This window comes from Haplochromis burtoni, unplaced genomic scaffold (assembly GCF_018398535.1).
Source record: "Haplochromis burtoni strain Fernald_Lab_line unplaced genomic scaffold, NCSU_Asbu1 Contig_17, whole genome shotgun sequence".
NCBI classification, from domain to species: Eukaryota; Metazoa; Chordata; class Actinopteri; order Cichliformes; family Cichlidae; genus Haplochromis; species Haplochromis burtoni.
Genome location: NW_024582378.1, coordinates 2,040,737 through 2,062,194, shown reverse-complemented (window position 1 = coordinate 2,062,194; position 21,458 = coordinate 2,040,737). Strand labels below are relative to the sequence as shown.

Below are 21,458 nucleotides of genomic sequence, written 5' to 3'. Positions count from 1 at the left end.
TTTTCACAGATGGGCTGTTCACAGGGCCCGGCCTACCTCCTGCCCCTCCCTCCCTCCCAAACTCAGCTCTATTCCTTACCGGATCCCTCCGTCTGGTGCAAGTGGTATGAAGGGTGGGTGCAGGGGGAGGCAGGGGAGGCTCTCCACCACTAATGTTTTCTTTAGGAACAGGCTGCTGCTTGTTTGACTTCCAATGAAAACAACACCAGCGTTTGCAGTTTGAACAAATTGTCTAGTGTTGTCCGGCGGGGCAGAGGAGAAAAGGAGCGGCGGAGCTGGGCGGCAGAATCGGACTCTTTTACATCCACGAACGGGAGTCGTAACACATCGCTTGGCAGACCTGCGGCGTCACCTTGCAGCCTGATAGGAAAATATTTTTGGACCAAAGCTGACATTTACATTAATTTTTATAGTGGGCAAAGAATCCAATAAAAGCCAAATGTGGCTGTAAAATTATTTAAAATAGACTTAAGGCCACAAGGAGACACTGCGGGCTTCATGAGCAGGTGCACCTGAATTGCACCCATGTCTGCAATGGGACTCGTAAAGGAGTTTAGGATGTGTATTTTATATACGCATATCTACTAAAGTGCAGCTCCCAGGGCAGATTTTGACCACAGCAGAGGTTTCAGACCTGAACTGGCACTGAAAAACGATCCAGGCAGTCAAGTTGAACTGAGAAATCCATAAAGCTGAGAGCGTAACAGATGCAAAACAGTCGGAGGGAAGCAAAGAAGGAAGGAAGGAAGAATTTAGCAACTCTGGAAAGTTATCTCAGCAGCATCATTTCACCAGCCATATTGTGGCAATCATGAGGTGAACAGCAGCATTCGATTTTCTGTAAACTTCTTACCTAACTTTAAAGGCCTGTTACATGTTACATGACCTGTTGCAGAGGGCTATCATGTAGGAAGGGAGGTTCAGACCTGCGGGTAGGGCTGCCACAAACTATTATTTTGATAGTCGACTAGTCACCGATTATTTATGCGATTAGTCGACTAATCAGATCATCATCCACTGGACGTAAAACTACAGCTTATTGCACCAGCAGCATCTGCTCTTATATAACTATCATTAGCTTACAGCTTTAAGCTTTTAAGGTGCTAACTAAAAATAAAGACAAGATGATAGTTTATTCAATTTTAATGAAATTTGCAGATTGTTTCGGTAAAGTTTAATAAACTCCTTGCTATCTAAAATATAACAGGACACCGGAGTATATTCTCCAGCATCTCACACTTCTGATAATCAGCTGTCTGCTTGAGGTTTATTCAGCTGTGTAAAAACTATAACTTTAATCTCAGCCAAACTGATTTACTCAGGAACAAATAAAATACTAAAAAAAAAAAATCCAAACAACAACATTTTTAATTTATCTAAGTGACTCATATATATTTAACCTGAGTCGCGAAAGACGGCGGTGGGTTTGAAAACAATTTGCGGGAGTCCGGTGTTCTCACGGCGCTAGTGACCTAGCCCCCGGCTAGCTATCGAGCTAGTGGGTAACAGACATCTCCGAAAACGTCGGAGCGCTTTTGAAAATATGTGGTGTCCTGATAAACTGAGCCAATATTTGAGGTTTACACAGCTACATTCTCGCCTGAAAATATGTTAAACGTTTATTTTGTGACCCAGAAAGAATAATAAGAGTAATATTAAAACTAACTAGCTACCGCCATTGTTGGAAACTGAGCTGGGCTGCGCTATGAATTCTGGGACACAGCTGCTTCTTCTTCTTCGGGGTTTAACGGCAGCTGGCATCCTTGTACATGCAGTGCTGCCATCTTCTGTTTCAGTCCGTTATTACACTCTTAAATCCTGCTATTATTCCTGCGTCTTTTGCGATCTTACAAAGCTTCAAACGACACGTCGACTATTAAATCAGTTGTCGACGATTTTGATAGTCGACGTAATCGTGACTAGTCGACAAATCGTGGCAGCCCTACCTGCGGGTGTTTTATAAAATAAAAATCCTGGGTCATTCCACACACACATGACCCCACATGACCCCGTTACAATCAGCTGAATATATATGTGTAATAACTTTAGTACATTTTTATGAATTATAGGCACAGAAAGTGCATAGTGGTGGGTTGAAATGTAAAACTTTTTCAACTGCGCTTTTGAAGATTCATAATTTTATAAGTACAGGAGATATCTATGTGAAATTAACAGGGCTGGAAAAACACATTAAAGCTCTGGTAAAAAACAAACAAACAAAAAAACTGCAAATAATCAACTTTAACCCACATGCCACAATCTAAAGCCAAAATCTTGTTTCCTTTAATCAACTTTGAGTTGTTTCAAGTAGTTTCAAACAGCAATCCTGCACCAATTTAATCTCTATGATGTGGAGAAACAGAAGCAAACATCGGTGCTGCCGGATGTTTTGTGTGTTTTCTATTAATTCACCGGCGAATACAGCATTTTGAGTAAAACTCTCAAAGCTCTTAACATGTGTGCTACCAAGTGAGTGCAAATGAAACTTCTCCATATTTATACCAGAATCATCTTCTAGCTGGCATCTGTCAGATATCAGTTAGGTAGATTTTGCCTGATGCTGCCGGATGGATTTTGATGGCCTCTAAAATAACTGAAATAGACCAGGTAATCGCAGATAAAGAAGACTGCAGATACTCTGTCTCTTTTCATAACCTTATGGCTCAAGATGAATAAACAACAAGTGTTTGGACTTCTAAAACGAGGCGAAACTCTTTGATTTAAAGCACAAGACAAAACGAGAGCTTGGAAGCAAAAGTAAATGGAAAACAGTGACAGTCTTTTCCAGATTACTGTGTCTGTATCTTGTCTTATAATCACAGGTCATTTAGCAGTGAGGACAATGAGCTGAGACAATCTTTAAAGCACGCGTTTATCTGTTTACACTTCCTGGAAGTGTGAAGTTCAGAGGAATAAGTGCGTGGTGTGCATTAACAATAAAAATGGAAAATGTCATTATATTGTGCAGATATTCCTCTGGGTTTAGGACAGCAACTAGTTAAGATATGCTTTTTAAAAGGTGTGTGTGTGTGTGTGTGTGTGTGTGTGTGTGTACTGAAGTGCAAATTACAAGTAGAGGTTGTGCATTTATTTAGGAAGATAAACAGTCTGATAAAGTCGGAACAAACACGAGCTGGAAATAGTCCCACGGTGAGGAAATGAGACGACACATCTGTAAATAAAAACTAAAAATGGGAAATAATCTAAGTTCCTGTGCAGGGCGAGGAGTACAGTACAAAGTCAAGAGTTCACTGTTCTGCCTTCAGGCTCATAGTTCAGACTAACAAAGATAAAGACCAATCACGCAGGACTTATTATGTTTCCTGCTTTGACTTCTTACCCAGACTTTTCCATAATGTGTGTGCAGCACTTTTGTGATTAAAATATATTTAAATTAATTGTTTATTTCAGTGCAGACAGATTATTGACACTCAAACAATGGAGCTACTTTGTCTGTTACTTACAAATTTTTAGAAAATTAGAAAAATTTGAACATTTTTTCCTGCTTGTGTATCAATTTAGAGGAAAAGTCATCCCCCAGCTTCTCAAGCTTCATACTCCAGTGATCATGAATGTCTAAAAAAAAATAATAAATCTTTTCTGCATCTGGTATTGTTGAGATGTTTAACTCTGGACCAAAAAGGTGGATCTGCTCTGCCTAAAGCCACTTTGAGCATCAAGGTCTTGAGCCGAGTCCAGTCCGGGCTTTTGTGGCCACGGCCAGCTCAGCTTTCAGGATGCCCGTGAGCTGCTTGTTCCACTCGTCTGATTTTGTATTGATTGTTGTCTAAACAAATTAATCTGTCATCTGTTGAGCTTTGTTCCACTTCTCAACAATCTCCTCTTATCTGTTTTCATTACAGCATTTTATCTGTGGTTTCCAACCTGTGCAGTTCAAACCTGAAGGATCCACATTTCACTTCACTTTTCTGTAGAAATAGATTTTCCAGTAAACTGATCAACACCTCCTGCCGACTAAATTAGTCAAACACGAACCTTATTTTATGCTACAAAATTTGTATTAAAAGCAACCCTAACACTTTGAGATTTGGATTTTAATAGTTTCAACAATTATTCTTCAAGTTTTACTTGAACATTTTAGAGAAATCATGTTAAGTTCTAGATTTTTAAGGTTGGGGATTTTATTCCATGCATAATAAATACGAGTTTATCTTCCGCAATAATCACTAAAAGCAATCGCATGTGATATTTTATGCATTTAATAATGAATAAAAAGAGAAAAACATCAGTATTTACCGTGTCTGAGTCGACAGGCTGGAACATCAAGTCTGGTGCTTGCTGGAACGCCATGTTCTTCTGCACAAACAGCTGCTGGTGAAACTCCTGCAGAACCTGCATGTGTTTCAAGGGAACAGACAAAAATATACATATATACTTATTTAAGGTTTATCACAAGCTTACAAATCAGCCCATGTCTAAACCTGCATAATTAACACTTCGTAAAGCCTTTAGGGTTCAGGCTTGCTCCCTATTTAGTTTTAATTTCTTGTTCTATTTAAAATTAACTTGAACCCAAATCAGCTTTTTATTATTTTACACAAGTCAAACGAAAGAAAACGGCAATAACAATTAAGAGAATGACCATAAAGCCGTTTCTGGTTACTATCAGCTGATCTGAATGCTGATGACCACTCTGGTGTTTGTGGTCACAGCCTGACATTAAAAACGTATCACAGGCTCGAGTTCACCGCCTGCCTATTTTCACACAGACTATTTTTAACAAACGCTCACCCTCCAGCTGCTGAAAGCTTAAAGAGACAGTAAACAAATTACATAACATATCACTGTAAGTAACACAGGTGAAGGCACAAACAGTTTTAATTCTAATTTCAGGTTTTTTCTAAAGCCAGCTAAAGCAGCCGGGGACTGGACCACCACCTGGACCACAAAGCTCTCTGCCCACCCGAGGGAGGACGAAGTACCTGTGTGGATATTTTAAGCTGAACTCATGGGGCACAGCTATCAGCTGTTCTGGAAAACAAAGAAACCTCCCCAGTACTGGTCCCAGGCTGGTAACTTTGGTCTTTTGAATTGTACTTAAGTTTGGCCCCTCATCAAGAACCAGTTGCCTTGGGGAGACCATACCAGGGGACAGCATAGCTTCTCCTCCTCAACTGTGATCATTCACAGAAAGGAAAGGAGCCAGTGTAGGTGGTTTGACTGGCATCTGAAATAGGAGGCCTCCAGAATGTCTCCTAGACGAGCTGGTAAGGGCAGACCAAACACACACTGGACACATTGGGACACATTATGTATCTTGGCCGGCTCGCCGTGGTATCCCAGTATTCGCTGCCTGTCTGTTGTCAGACGCATTTGTGTGACCATAAATACCACTTAAGTGGGAAAAGGAACTTCTGGACATCTCTGCTTGGACTGCTGACTCAAGTGTCAAAAAATGATTTGATAGAGGAACTTGTATTGGAAAAAAGAGGAGCAGGGTATTGATCCCTGTTGATTTACCCGTCAGTCTACAGTCATACCTTTACCTATGACTAAAATCTGACACAAATGAGCATCTTCTGAAGGATGTCTGAGCTCTGCCTTAGAAACATGATGAAGAGCTGAGTTATTTGGAAAGCTACTCGTTTACACCAAAAGGCACCAGAGTGGCGGCTCGCTGTTCTCCAGGAAGAGCAGGAGTAGGTGGCTGGGGAGGGGGACGTCTGGGCATCTGCTTAGATTGCTGCCCCATGACCGGACTCAGATAAGCAAGAGAAAATAGATGGAAGGAAATCAGGTTTAGTAATATCAGTTTTATATTCTTTAAATCAAAATCTCTGATGTATCATGACAAATATTTCTTATTAAGGTCTTTATCCACTTTTATCTTTATCTCCACACAGTAACATTACATTATATTTTCTCATATCAGTATGAGATTACAACAACAGCTTTTTTTGGCCCCCAAACTCCAGATAAACAGGAAAAAGGAGCATTTGGACAGTCATTTGTCACAGTTTGGGTCAAATCTGGACAGAGCAGGCGGTGTATACAGAACATTCTCAGTTTACTACTGAACTGAAACTAAAGAGGAGAAAGAACTGGAGTATAAAAAATGAAACATGAATGCACTGTTGGGAGTAAACTGTGATAATAGCAATCTAAGTTCAACAATTGTATTTATCTGAGAGGCATTACTTTCCTCCCATCAGACCTGTAGAATACAATTTAAACTCACTTTAAACATGCTGTTGTGCAACCCCTGCTTTAAAATACCAAGCTTAGATCCTTCTGTGAAATGTCAAACCAAACTCCAGACTAACTTTTCAGTCTAAACTGGAAAAAAAACCCTTTTAGACCCAAATGAAGTCCTTCCTGGATGAACAAGCAATTTTGGAAGTGTTCCAATCTGGCACTAAAACTCACTGAGTCCGCTCTGTTAAGACTTTTTAAATTACATTTTTTAGCAGCTGACTCGGGTGACTGTGTGCTGCTTGTGTTTTTGGACTTAACACCTGCCTTGGGCCATGGACACACCATGGACCATGAGATCTTTATCTATAGGTTGGTGTGGTGGGTGGGCATCACTGGCTAAGCTCTCTGGTGGTTTACGTCCTACCTCTCTGACAGAAGTTTCTGTGTCAGCACTGATGATTTTACCTCCACCTTTACTCCCATCCCTGGGGTGGGGGGCCACAAGGCTGAATTCTTGGACCTCTACTTTTCTCTCTGTACCTGCTGCCTCTTATTGTTTTTCAGAAACACGGCATTTCTTTTCCTTGTTACAAGGATGACTGTCAAGTTTATTTCCCAGTAAAGCACATTGCTGTGTTCCCTGTTCAGCCTCACCTTGACCTCCTTATTGACATTGAGATGGACCATCATTACATATTTGGGTGATGATACCCAGTGGTAAAATACTGTCAAAATTAAGACCCTTCTCTTTAAATGCAATCTTAAAACAGTAACGCTTGCTCTTATAATAATCTCCTCCCACTGCTGCAATATGCTTCTTATTGGAATAAGCCAGGTCTCCTTTGCTGACCTACAGACGCTCGATTTGTAACAGGTACAAGTAAAGAAGAGCACATCACGCCAACTTTGGCTTCCCTTTACTAGCTTAAGGTTCATTTAAAAATACACTTACATTATTTTTAATAGTTATGCCCCATTAAAATGGGGAAAAACTATTAAAAATGAGATGTTGACTGTGACCTTACCTTTCTCTTTAAGCAGTCCTTTATTGTTAACGTCTACATCTCTTATGTATCTTTTACTCTCTGGCCTGTGTTTGTCTTTCATGTTTGGTTTTATTGTGCGGCCCTGTTGTTTTAAAGTGCTTTATGAATAAAAATTGGATCCTATGGTATATTTAGACCACAGAACTCAAAACAAACAATAAAACATTCATGAGAGTTTCGTCCAGTCAAATCAGAACGTCACTTTACGCAGAGCACACATAAGATCTGTTTCTGTGTTGACACAGGAAGCACATGGGCTGTAATGTGAGCCCTGCCGAAAACCGCTGCACCCACCGCTTCCCTCACTCTTCCCTCTGATTTGTTCAGATTCAGGCCTGAGCAGCAACAAGATGCCCCTCTGAAGGTGACCTGAGAGGCCAACGGGAGCAGCGTGTAACCAAGGAGCGGCAACGTAACTCAACCCATTTAAATTAATTAGCAGTTGGTGAGGCGCTCGACTTCAGCTCTTCTAAGGTTCGCAAAGCAAGTTACTGAATTTTTAGAGCCCTCCAAAAGTGATCAAAAGAAGGACTGATCCACATTTACAATAACAGACCTAATGACTACAGCACTGCACTGGGATCAACAATATGACTGCATGAACATAAAAAACTGGGTCATCAGAGAAAGGTCAAAAACATAGATGGTATCTGAGAGATGGACTCAAAGTGAGCTTTTGCCCTCTGCCACGTTACATTTCTGTAGCCAGAAGTTACCAAATTCGGATGAGAGGGTGGATTGCTATCATGCATATATATGTATATATATGTACTGCTAAGTGGCAGATTAAAAACTATAGAAGTATAGACTTCTTGGATGGTCTGTGTTAGGGTTAAACATCAATCAAAGCAGTCACAACACAGTCAACTCCAGTCTCTACATGGATGGCTTATGGAATAAAGTCACCCCTCCCAGAGTTCTTAGAAAAGGAGAAACTATCCATAAAGACCAAACTACTTTATATACTAGGCTGTAAACATGCTTATAAGTGTACGGGGACTGACTCATTTACTTTGAGACTGACTCCAACAACCGTGTGACATGACTGGTGAGCTTCCCAGTGTGTCAACAGTAGGCATAACCAGTGCCAGTGTTTATTTTACTCCTACATCATAAGTGTCATTATTGCAAAGCTGTATCAAACACAGCTTGTTCAAGCATAACTATGCATATTTTTGAAAAAACTGTTTTGGTTTTGCCAAAATTACGTTTGTGTCCAAAGTAAATTTTGAATTTTAGGACCAGATGCAGTAAACACCTTACGGCATAAACTGACTGACAAAAATATTTTTACACAGAAAGCCAAGTGGTTTAACAAAACCCAGTCTATTATACACAAAAAAGTGCTGCACATGTTCCAGCTTTATTCCTGGAAAATGTGGTGGACACAGTTTATAATATAGTCTGACTCATCTTTCATTTAATATCAGTCTGTAGTCCTTAGCGGTAACTTTAAACCTTACTCTAATGACATACAACCAGAGCGGCCAGGCCTTTCAAACAACAGCTGAAGTTACAGAAAAACAAAACAAACATGCAGCTGCACACCTGAAGATATCTTTGGTACAAGCATTTATTTCAGGATAAAATTAAAAATGTATTTATTTACAGTGTGATTTTCTGGTCTTACTGACCCACTACAAGCCACAGTCACCCTTTTTTCTGACACAGCGCTTTATCTTAACTAACGCTGGGTTGTGGGAAGGCTGGAGTCTATCCCAGCCGTCACAGGGTGAGATGCGGGGTTACACCCTGGACAGGCTGACAGTCCAGTGCAGTCCAGTCGAGTTTTTGCAAACCACTTGGAGTCTACCTAAAAAACGCATGCTTAGCTGTTACATCTGACTCACTCTCACATTCACACCTACAACCACAGTGTTACGGTTAATCACAGCACCACCATGCTCTCTTACTCCACATTCAGCTTTAAGGTTAAGCAGGTTAATTAACCACAAACGGGTCTCTGTACCTGCCTATTTGGTACAGACATGGGTGTGAGGTGGTGGATGTCCTGCAGGCTTTAAGACTCACCCCATTTGAGCTGTTGAGGATCTGGTTGAAGATGTTGTGGACAGCCTGGTAGGCTTCTAGCTCTGTCTGACACAGTGACACCAGGTAATCCTTTACCTGCTCGTAGATCCTCCCATCTAAAATCTGTATACAGTGATAGAAAGGTGTGTTTAGATTTACACCATGTCTCCTTTCACCCACCAATTCAGATGTATATATGCTCACCTTGATGCAGTCAATGAGGTCTGTGTTGTAGTAGCGCTGCTGGTGCGCATTCGCGGCTGCAAGCATGAGAAGGTAGTCGTTTCTGGCGTGCGTGGCTTTGGAGTTGCACTCGCTCCGCTTTGCTTTCAGCTAGAAGAGGAAGAAAAGTTTAAACAGCTCATACAACAAAAACGCCACTAAACGTTGGGCTCGTGGACTCAAGATCTTATACCTTTACGCTGGCCCTCTGAAGACTGGATCTGGACTGGAAGAGACTCAGCTTTGACCTGCAGATAAGATACAAAATCATTTCTCTTTGGTTTTTAACATGAGCATCAATGTTTTGCCTTTTCCAGTTTAACCAAGTAATCAAATTTAGGCTGACAACATAAAAAAGGAGCCTCAGTTGGATGTGCAATTACAATAAGTACAAGAATGTACCAAAAGGTGTCAATACCTCACATGGAGGAGAGGTCAAGTTCAGGGACAGTTATTTAAGGTGAGCCCAACAACTGCCCATGTAGAAACATCTATCAATCAAACAGGCCACGCCCCTAAATCCAATAGCCAGGTACTCACAAAACAAATAAATATCTAAAACAAAATAAAACTCATTCTCTGTGCTGTTAGGAAAAGGAAAAATACCCACAGAGGCAAAAACTGCGAATGGCACTTTACATTAGTTAGCCATCAAGTGTGTAGATAAGCTGAGGTTGCAGTAAAGTAATTAATGAAACAGAAGAGTGTTGATAAACTATGAAACGAGCCTGACTGTAGAAGGAGATTATACTCTGTGGTCATGGATGAGAGGCCTTTCGTTTTATAATTTTATCAAATCTGCTTCATGTCTGCTTGAGAGACACAGGAGCAGCTCATGAACTATAGCGTTGTATCTTATTTGTCTCATTATGACAAATTAAAACCTACATTAGAAGGAAGTAAAAATCGAAAGACAGCAGAACAATCAAAACAATGGAATCTGTGTAATGACCATTAACACTACTACAGTGACACATTTAATACCCACGTTACTCTGCTGGAAGCGGATTGTTTACAAAATTAACATATGTGCATTTTGAACATGATATTTCCTTTTAATTTTAATGCTTTTTAATGTTTGATGGTAATTACCTTTGTCCACCTATAGTAAATCAAAAATTAAAATCCATGCTCTTGTTTAATCAGGTAACTCAGTCAGATGACTTTTATCTAATGCAGTTTGAGCCTCAATATTTATTTCCAAATAATTATTGGAATTTTAACCTCATGGCACACCTGCAGTAATGTCGAAAACTACAAGAGATTCCCTTCCACAGTGTGACCACGAACAAAGATATCACTATAGTCATTTCACATTGCTTCTTTTTTTCCTCTGATTTATAGTTTGAACCCAATTTTAGACATATTGTAAACAAGAAACACATCATCATCACCTGTTTAACTCCTGGAGAATAACACGATATATATACAAATAACCAGGTCTCTCATCTGATTTTTATGCATGCGCAGGGTGGATGAAACGACGGCAGGAAGAAGAGTAAATAATCGTTTCCACTGCTGAATGTTTAAACCAAGCTGCTATCATAATGCGTTTAAGATAATAAGAGATCCACTTTGATAAAAAAAATAAATCTGAGCAAAGGCTGGAACTGATTACAGACCTGCTGCTTCCAATTTAAACCCTGACGATGTGCAATAACAGCTGCATGAGTGTAAACAATTGTGAGCAGAGCAGTTTGTGTGAAATTATTAAACTTTAGTCTTCTCTTCTTACTGGAGTGTTTCATTCTGCAGATTTTCAAAAGGCAAACCTCAGAGGAGTCATCTGAGAATGTGTGCGTGTGTGGACACAACAGACCAGAAAAACACAGCATTTATAGTATTATTTGTAAGTGGTGGCCCAGCTATCAATCCTCTCCGACAGCCTGGTAATAAACTTTCCTGATGAGCAGAAAAATGTCTGCTATGTGGTGAGTCAAAGTGCCAGCTGTTCATGTCGTGCCAGGCCAAAGTGCCTCCATCGAGTCATGCAAAGAGCCTGAGAGCTGCTTGTTTGATAAAACTAAAAAATGTTGTTTTTTTAGAATTTTCTTCTCTCGACTAAAATGTGCTTTGATTTTCGTTGGAACTTTTGATCCACTCAGAGCAAAATAATGTGCTCAGATCTGAATTTAAGAGCTGATTTGTGACATCTGATTTGGAAACTATTTCTGTTAACTTAAACCTCGGAAATTTCTCATTTTCAGTGAAATAGGAGAGATTATGTCGAAGTTTTGCAAGTTTTTAATACGAAGGAGTTTTCAGTGACAGAAGAAAGGCAAATCAATTAATTTACAGAAGAACCCCAGTACATACAAGTGATAATTGCTTGCTGTGCTTTTCAGCACATCTGGAGTTTGTTCTAATTAACTGATCTGCAAACAGGCGTCAACAACATCACTGTCATATTATTAATCAGTTTATTTCCAGTGCAGCATGGCGGTCTGCTTTTTCTGACTCCCTTTGAGTGACTTCAAGAGGTTTTTATTTCTGATCTGACTGAGAAACTCCACACATATTGGCTCACAGGTTGTGAAAAAAAGAAGATAGCCCATGACGATACCTCTTTCTGACTCTTAGGATCACTGTAATTTACCAAATGCACTTTATGTTTCATTCAGTGTGATCTAGAATTAGACACTGAGTCCATAAACTTCTCGGGAAAGTGCTTACAGAGGTCACAGACCAAAGGGACATTTTCCCGTAGCCATGTGTGGATCAAACGTTACAGTTAGAAGCGCTACCAATGAGAGAGTGGTGAAAGTTTTTCAAAATAAATGACAGAAAGTCATGAAACTGTCTGATTTTTGGTACAGAAAAGAAGAAAGATACCATTTTTTCCATTACTACCCTGATCTACTGAGGCCATTTTCCACAAACAAATACTTATCATTAAAATGTAGGGGTTTTTTCATCATAACTGCCTCTACAGGCAGCAGCAGAGGCAGATCTGGTTTTACCTTAAACTTTAGCATAGTCTAACAAAGAGAGTAGAGTAATTTGGATCATACTTTGCGTCCAGCTCTGCCTTCTCTCGGACTGCCTGCGCCATCGTCTCGGCCTCCTGGTACTTCTTCCTGCTCTTGGTCAGCTCCTTCACTGACTCCTGCAGCTCAGCTTGGACCACAGTCAGCTGCTCAATACACTGATGACATCAAATTGGAGACATCGAGAACAAAAAACAAAACAAATAAGGGCTTTTACATCTACATGCAACCGCTGAGAAATATGCAAATGCCCTTCAGGCATATCTATACAACACATGGAGTGAGTAATGACATCATGGCACACGCTACATACAGGAGCTTTGATGGAAACTCCCAAAAAGGTGAGGCCCAACAAGAGCAGCACTGTAGGCTGCAGGCATTGGAACGTGGCCATTAGAAACCAGAACGTGGCACAGAGGCGTCAGACATTACGATGAGGAAAAAAACTCCAGACGTGCAGAGCTAACTGCAGAGCTGATAGCAGCTCTAAATGATAATAGGAGACAGTATTGTGAACTCTGCCCTTCAAAGGCTGACTGTTTATTACACCGTTTACAAGAACCTGCACTTTCCACTGGGTAGTAACACTGACCTGAAGACGAGGAAGATGTGACTATGTCTACTCTGCAACGTCATCGTTGTGATGGATTTTTACCAGAAAGTGACGCTGCGTTCCAGGAGCACCATAACGGCAAGCCTGTCTGAAGTTATGAAGTTTCTTTTTTAGTGACTTGCCTGCTCAGATGTTTGCTCCCTCCTGTGAGCACTCTTTTCCCATTAACCTTCATTTTGTATGTCTTGAACAGTCCTCCTTTCAGTGCATACACCCTCTCGTCTCAAAAACTGCCTGACTTTCAAAATAAACTTTAACTAGGAATACATAAAGTTATGTGAAAATTCAAAGTTTTGTGTATCAGAGCACAACAAAAATTAAGAAAATTATCTGGTCTTTACCAAGTCCTAATAAATTAGGTAATTACAAGCTCAGATGAATAATAACACATGACATATTCCACTGTCATTTATTTAAAAAGATCTAAACACACCCTTACCTCCTCTGTGCGAATTAAGAGGGTAAGTAGTAGCCAGGTGCTACTTAATCAACTGTGATCACCTCAATTAAAGCAGAAGTTTTTGCAAGTTTTCAGGTCTGAAGCTTTCAGGTGTGTGATAACACAAAGCCCCAAACTTACCAGGAGTCAGTGTTCCAGCAAAATCACCACAAGGTCAGACTATCAGCACAAACACCTCAAACCAACTGTCAGCACAGCAGTTAAGGGGTCATGATCTGGGCTTGTTTTGCAGCCACAGGAACTGGGCACTTTCCAGAACTCCTCCGTATAACAAAGTACTCTAGATTTAGAGCTGTTCAATAGCTGAAGCTTGGCTGAATTTAAATCATGCAGCAGGACAATGATTATGAGCACAGAAGTAAATCTACAATCGAATGGCTTAATAAGAAATTAATCATAATGTTAGAATGGCCCATCAAAGTCCAGACCTCAACTTGACTGAAAAACTGTGGTGGCAGCTTAATAGAGCTGTACATAAATGAATGCCTGCAAATCCCAACTTTTCAAGCAGAGAGGGTTAAAATTCCCCTATGATGTGAGAGACTGAATAATTCAGAAAACAATTACTTCAAGTTATAGATCCACCTTTACCAGCTACCGAATCACGCAGTGTACTTAGTTTTTCTACACACTTCATAAGCATGTTGACTTAGTGTTTACACAACGACACAGTTCAATATGATTATTTTATATTATGTTTTCTTTCAGTTTGGGCTGGACTGACATGGTCACCATATGGGCAAACCCATGTGTGTCTTAAACCACATCTGTGTGGTCCTGTGTGTAGCCACAGGTTCAGCCACTGGTAACTGATAATTACCGATGCCTGCTCCTTATCAGAAACTTTCACATAATGCAAACAGTCTGACAGATTCTGTTGAAGTCGGCCATGGTTCTCTCAGAAGTGGAATTTAGCTTGTGGCACCACAACCTAATGTTGGCGTCAGCCAACTTCTCCAGACACTTGGGCTGAGGGCTGTTGAAGTCAAACGTTAGGAAGCTTTAGGTGTTATGTTGTCCTTTGATTTGCCCATAAAAGAAAGGGATTCATTTTCCATCTTATCAACCTTACTGATGTTAAACATGGCCTTTCATGTGTCACAATTAAATAACTCCCACCATGCAAAAGGTACATAAACAAACTGGGGTTAACATCATATTTTTAAACTATTTTTCAGGATAATTAGTACTATATAGCAATTTAACAACTTTATCACAACATTTTTTTCCCATTTTGTGCTGCAATCATAACTGATGCACACTATCTGGGGATGACAGCACTACACGAAATGGAAAAAAGGGCAGATAAAAATGACATCAGGGAAAACTGCAGTCGAGCAGTCTGTGACTTCATCATTGTTTTACAGAAACAGGCAAGTATGAAAAGCAGAACTTTATCATTAGTGTGTGGGCATGTCACACCATTTGTGTGTTGTGTGTTAAAAATAATGAAAGCCACTTTGTTCCTGTTGGTGTGCATGAAATAGGAAGCCAGCCGACTTGACTTCAGCTTCCACTGTCACAATTTTGAGGTGGTTGTTTGAGGACAGAAGGCGTCTTCGGATTTAGTTCACGAGAGCCATTAACATCTGGTTAAACAGCATCATTTAGTGTCTGAAGGTCTAAACAGTAACCAATGTGAGCATCATGCTTCTAAAACCATCAACTTCCCTTTTTCACTTTGGGGAAACAAGATAAACACCCTGCATTGCATCAGTACAGCAGTGCACGTCAATGTAAGGACAGAAGTGAGACCTGCAATACCTTCCTAAGCTGCTGCTCCTTCTGCAGTCGTGCTGTCTTGGCTGCGTCGGCCACCTGGACTTTGTAGTTGTCGCAGGTGCTTATTCTGGACTGCGTTGCCTGGACCATACCCTCCAAATAGGCCCTCCAAACACAATACATGTTCCTAAAAACAAACAAACGCAGATTGATGCAGTGAGACATTTTTCGCCATAACGAATGGTAAGTGAGTAACTAAACAGCTAGAGATGCACTATTAAACAAAATAGGATATGGTCTGACGTCCCATCGGGCTATTGCGTGAACTCAAATGTATGACGACCCTGCAAACAAGCAAACAATCCAAAATTCTCCCTGATTTGAACCAACAATGATAAATGTGTGAGTAAATACAGGCAACAACCTGTATACAGGAAGGATGGAAAGTCTAGGCTTCATTATTTACTAACATAATTATTTAAGACTAGATGTTTAGTCTGTTTGTGATTAATGAGAAATGTGTGTTATAAATTCCCACAGGCCAAAATGACGTCCATGTCCGATATAATCAGCTCACTGTTATGTGACATTTGACAAGCTGGATTTCAGTGTTTCAGACGCCCAGCTGTTTTAACCACCACCCAAATACATTTTTTGTTTCTTTTTTTTTTTTTTCAATCACCCGAGATAACATCGTCATTGACTTATTGTCGAACAATACCCTTGCTTTTACTTTGAAAGTTCAGCCGCTGCTATCAAGCTGTTGGAATGCTGGTTAGGTCACTGCTGTGGTGGTCCTCCGTCAAATAAAGGAGGAACAACTTTAACTACAACCTGAAGCAGGTGGAGAGCTTGTGATATATCTGATACCCTGAGCTCAGAGCAGAATAAACTACTGCAAAAATGAAACATATTTAGTGTTTTTTCTGTATCTTCTCTATGATACAGTTATGAAGTAGAGTAAAGACAGTTTAGCAATCTAAACCAAAGGGATGGAAATAGGAGTCTGAGGCTGGCTCTTAAAGCTGTCGTAGAAGCCAACAGTTGGTAAAGACGCAAAGTTTCGGTGTTTTTTTGCTTCAGGCTGGGGTCCTTCTAGTGACAATGGTCAGATCTATTTAATTCAACTCTATGCTGTTCTTTGTTTTATGTGCTGAGTAAAGGATGGAGGAAGCACAGCATGGCAACCTGCAGGTATTTCCTACCTGCTCCAACAAATTTTATTTCTCTTTTTTAAATTTTAACTGCAAACTGTGGTCGAAGTGAGCTGACACGACGTAAAAGATCTGGTGATAACAATGCTTTGGTTCGCCTTCTCTCCCTAGTTTACTTTCACTGTCATTGTGTTCGGCCAGGTAGACGTTATCTCTAGACTATATTCTAGACAACGTCATAAAAGGGAAAAAAATGTCCTATTCTGATTGCACAGAGTTAGTGTTTCCACTGATGACTTGAGATCAAAGGGTTAATGTCAGAGGTAGAATCCAGGAAGGCCTTGGCGTGTTGTAACACTTGTTGTAATGCTTTTATTGCGCTTACTGTATGACAACACGTTGTCACCTCAGTTAATGCTATTTCCTTTCAGCTGTGTCTGTCAGCTTCACACCCAACTCATGAATGTGAGAAAGTTCAGGAAAGGGAGAAACCGTGTGACCGTAAATGACAGCAGCCTGATGACTCTCTCTCTCTCTCTCTCTCTCTGTTTATTAATTTGATATAGTTGGATGTATTGTTCAGTCATATCTTATTTTACAAAGTTAGGAAAGCCATTTTACGTTGCATTACATGTAAAGGAGTGATTCACAACTTAGCACTAGTTTTAGATCAAATAGCCAAAGCGAGGCGCTGGTATCGTTGCAGAAAGGGAAAAAGTTGTACTTGTGCATGTCTTTAATAATAATGAGACCAGAAAAGATTAAATTCAAGAGAAATTATTGTCATAGTATGAGATGAACGTGCCATGTTTTATCTTTTCTTGATGTGATTGAGAGTGCACAAAATTTTAACAAGGACCCCTCACCACAGCTTAACCCCCCCAACCCCACACACACAAAAACAACAACAATAAACAAAATCAATAAACAATAAACAGTCCAAAGCAGCATCTGTGTGTTTTGGAGAAGGAATTTACCTGTGGTCTGACGGTTCTTCTGTCTCTGGCCATTCTCTCTTTAAATACTGATTTGCCAGCTTCTGCAGGGCCTGCAAAAGAGGAAGTGAAAAACAAAAGCAGCGGTGACCTTTCACCTTTGACACCACTCCACATTTCACACGTCTCTTCTTCACAGAAGATGCACTCAGAGGACTGTGACCCTCCCTGACCTTGTCCTATAAACCAGCGGGTGGGCAGAGCACGAAGAGACAAACTCTACTCTACCCTTCAGGCACAGATAGAGTAAACTCAGTAAAAACAGCTGTGATAAAAGTAAGCCATATGAAACTGTCCACATTCACTATAAAGTATGTTCTCTATGGAATGACTTCACAGTGCATGGACTCGTTCACCTGTCAGCCAAAGCCTTGTTTGGATGCTGGCTCACTTGCTGGTTTTTATGCTGACGTGGGCTCTTTTTTTTTTTAGCAGAAAAATGTAATTTATTTAGACCACATTCAGCCCTGGAGATATATTAGGTTCCTCCACCTCAGCCAATGGTGAGGTTAACCTTTGAAGGGCCAAAATAGCAGGACAGGGTGAGAGCAGGAGAAGACTGAGTATGTTTGGTATGTCAGAGAGGTGCGCTAACCTGAATAAACTGACGAAAAGCAAACATGAATATCTTTAGCAGCAGACATATAATGTTGGAGCGACAGTATTCGTATTAAAAATAATCAACGCTTTAAATAAAAAGGCTGGAGTATTAGTACTAGTTATTTATCCTACAAACATATCTGTGTGATGAGAATCTGCAGGCGAGTAGCAGCCTGAGCTACACTGAAAACTGGCATTTAAGTGAAATATGAAGGAAGTTCAGCAAATCCAGGTCACCTTATCTGGCTTCCCTTAACCTAACATCATGAATCAGGCTAAGTGGTCACATGTAGGTGGCTATCAACTGAATAACTCAATGCAATGTTTCCCAATTTGGCTACAAGCGAGTTAAGATGGAAAAGGCGCGGTTGGGAGCAGAAACATGGATATGTCTACTGGGCTTATATTTATTTTATTGTATTCTTTTAAACAAACAATGATAAAACTGTAATTTTAGAAAAATATTTGGCAGTATAACACATAATACAGGCGGAAAGCAGCACAGCTGCTGCAGACAAAGCAGCAGTATGACTTAGAGGGAAAGCGTATTATTAAAAATGTTGTCTAAATGTGTGTAAGCCTTAATCAGTAAGGCTGGAAAAGTGTTTGACTGTGTAAGTTAGCAGTCTTATCACAGCTCTGTCATTAAAGGCAATGGATAATCTGATGTATAATTACAATTTTTATTTTGTTAAATTAATGTTTACACGACTGTAAGATCATTTCAATCTTCCAGCTCGGTAGCATTTAACAGTCTGACACAGAGTAAAGAATAGAAAACAACATTAAAACACAGGCTTAGACTGCTTCCAAATTTAATTTAAGAGCTATGAGGCTTATAGAATAAAACTGTTTTCAAACTGCAGCCAAGAGGAGTATGAAAGGAATAAAAGAAGAATAATAATTCATGTTTCTTGCTGATGCTCATCAGGGAAAGAACCTCTCACTATCTGCACACAGTGGTCTGAGAGATCTTCCTGGATTGGATCGATATTTTCCAGAGATTTTATTGGTCAGTAGTAGGTGGTTTTGTACCTGCTGACCTCTAATCCTGAACACAACCTGTTCCACAGCAGGTTAGGTCTGCAACAGAGCTTACCATGGCGATCTAATGTGGAAAAAAGTGAGCTGCTTTCTGAAAACTGAGGGTTACACCTGAAGCTACCTTCACTAAGCCCCAATTCTTGCCTTGTACTCCAAGGCTTCGGTTTTGTCCCATGTAGGTAAACACTTGTGTGGAGAGCAGAAAAGGGAACACATTTCCCAAATTACAACCTGGGAAACAAATCTAATCTCACCCTGGACACAAATGAAAACCCAAATCTTGTCTGTTGTCTCCAGATAACAGCCTCAGGTAGCCTGTTAGTGGTGTGCTTGAAGCATTTGCTACTGTTTTCAAATGGTATGTGCAGACATTTATCTCATACAGCAATATATGAATCCCACAAAAGTAAAATAAATACCTAAAATTTATTTGTATTAATTTCATGCCAGAATCAAACTCATTATATTCAATATAGTGATGCATGTGAGAACACCAGGAGAAAAAAAAAGCAGCAAAACTTCATTTATAGATCAGTTATAATAGTAATAACAGATTGGCTTCACTTCATTTAAACATCTTATTTTGTGAGGATTACCGGGCTTAAACTGGGGAACAATACCACCAGAACAGAATTTAGAGTGGATAGATCTGGGTGCAGACAAACTGACTTTCCACTTCATGTCAACATTTTCTTTTTATTTAACTCGTGCCTATCAAGAATGTGAGCCTGTCTATCCTCTCTCTGTCCACTGTGAAAAGACAGGCCCTGTCATGCGCTCCTGAGGCAGGCTAGGCCGGGACTCTGAACCCACTGGTCTTGGTGATCTTGGTGCCAAAGCTTCAAAGGCACTACAGACCAGGCCATTGTGAGCTGCAGATAGAGAGATTCGCCTACTGAGCTAGCATCGCAGACACGCCTGAATGGTGTGATGGGAAAAAGGACAGGGGAGGAGGAGGAGGGATGTGAGGATGGCAGAGGAAGAGCCACACAGAGGGGGACATTTAAATCACACCGTGTGGTCTGAATAGCAATCGGCTAATGGCTATAGCAGCTTGCAGGTGTAAGGGACCAAGAAAAAGGCGCATAAAGAAAAGAGATTTGGTAGAAAAAACTGGAAAGAGGGGGGTGTTACCAAAAGGAACAAGAAATCCAGAGACACTCTGACCCACTTTGATTCAACCATTGGCAGCGGGTCTCTAACTGATCACATAACTGAGAGGCAGCCCAACCCAGGCACACAGAACACCTTTGAACCTAATGCAGCACTCAATGAAGACATTTACTTCATTTCAGGCCTGCAACGAAAGATTAATGAGTCTGCCAAATTTACAATACATATACGAGACGATATTATTAAGTGTGTTTAGTCAACTTATTTTTCTTCTGTTTAAGGCTCATTTTTGACATGTAAAGAAGCAAAAGAGCCAACATAGAAACTTCATATGATGTTTAAACAGGTCACAAAACATTGGACTTTTGATTACGGATGTTTTGTGCTGTGGTATTTTCTGGTATCAGTTAATCTAGGGATCATTTTCCCCATTAATTGGTTAATCCTTTAGCCTGTAAAACATCTGAAAATTTGAAAAACAGCTTATCAGATCATCTCAGAGCTCAAGGAAACGATTTCTACTTATCAAATACTCAAATAAAGGAAAATATGATGGCGTCAGTTGTCTTATTTGCCAAGTTTTGGCTGATAAATAACATAAAACTGAGAAAAATCAGATCATGCATATAGTTAGTGAAGAACAACTGATTATCATTTTGGAAATACGGACGCCATAATTTAGTCCCCTACAAACAGACTGGGTTTGATTACTGTTCTCCTGTTTATGGCTCAAAGTAACATTTCATTAAGCGTCTGATCCTTTAAATCTTTGAATGCAGCAAAAAATAAATGCCCGATTCTCACGCAGACATTAATCCAAACTCTTTTTTCTGTCTGATCAAACACTTAAAGCCCAAGACATTTAGCTTACTGCCATAATATTTACAAATATCAGACAAAAAAACCCTGAACTTTGCACACCTGAGAATCTGGAACAACTAAGTTTTTAAAAACCCAGGTGATTCATTATTAATCAAAATACTTTCTCACAGTTATGTTATAAAAGACCACCTGATGTGCTCTCATCTGACAAAGATCTGTCAAGGTCTCGTGTTTATTAAACATGCGAGGATAAAATGTTTGAAACGTTGTGGCATGCATATCCAATAAAACACACATGCACCGGGTTACTGAAGCTCATCTGCAGCCTGAGCTCAACTCTCAGCTGGATACTCACACGTTTCTATTTGAATGTCCTCTCTGCATTTGTGTCAAAAGGGATTTTTATTTAAAAGCTTTACTTCCTCTTAGTCTACCTACAGATCAGCTGATAAGTACCTTTAAATATTAATATCACATCCACATAATTTTAACC

At 40.1% G+C, this 21,458-nt stretch overlaps 1 protein-coding gene across 1 annotated transcript in view; it reads right to left on the bottom strand.

Moving 5' to 3' along the window:
* LOC102313901 (F-BAR and double SH3 domains protein 2) overlaps nucleotides 1-21,458 on the bottom strand; it is a gene marked incomplete at its 3' end in the record, with an annotated part of 39,126 nt that overhangs the window by 7,160 nt on the left and 10,508 nt on the right. Inside the window, 7 exon segments of the mRNA XM_005916043.3 lie at nucleotides 4,258-4,353; nucleotides 9,234-9,356; nucleotides 9,438-9,566; nucleotides 9,649-9,703; nucleotides 12,467-12,600; nucleotides 15,280-15,424; nucleotides 17,369-17,439. Coding sequence (XP_005916105.2) covers nucleotides 4,258-4,353; nucleotides 9,234-9,356; nucleotides 9,438-9,566; nucleotides 9,649-9,703; nucleotides 12,467-12,600; nucleotides 15,280-15,424; nucleotides 17,369-17,439 — 753 coding nt within the window.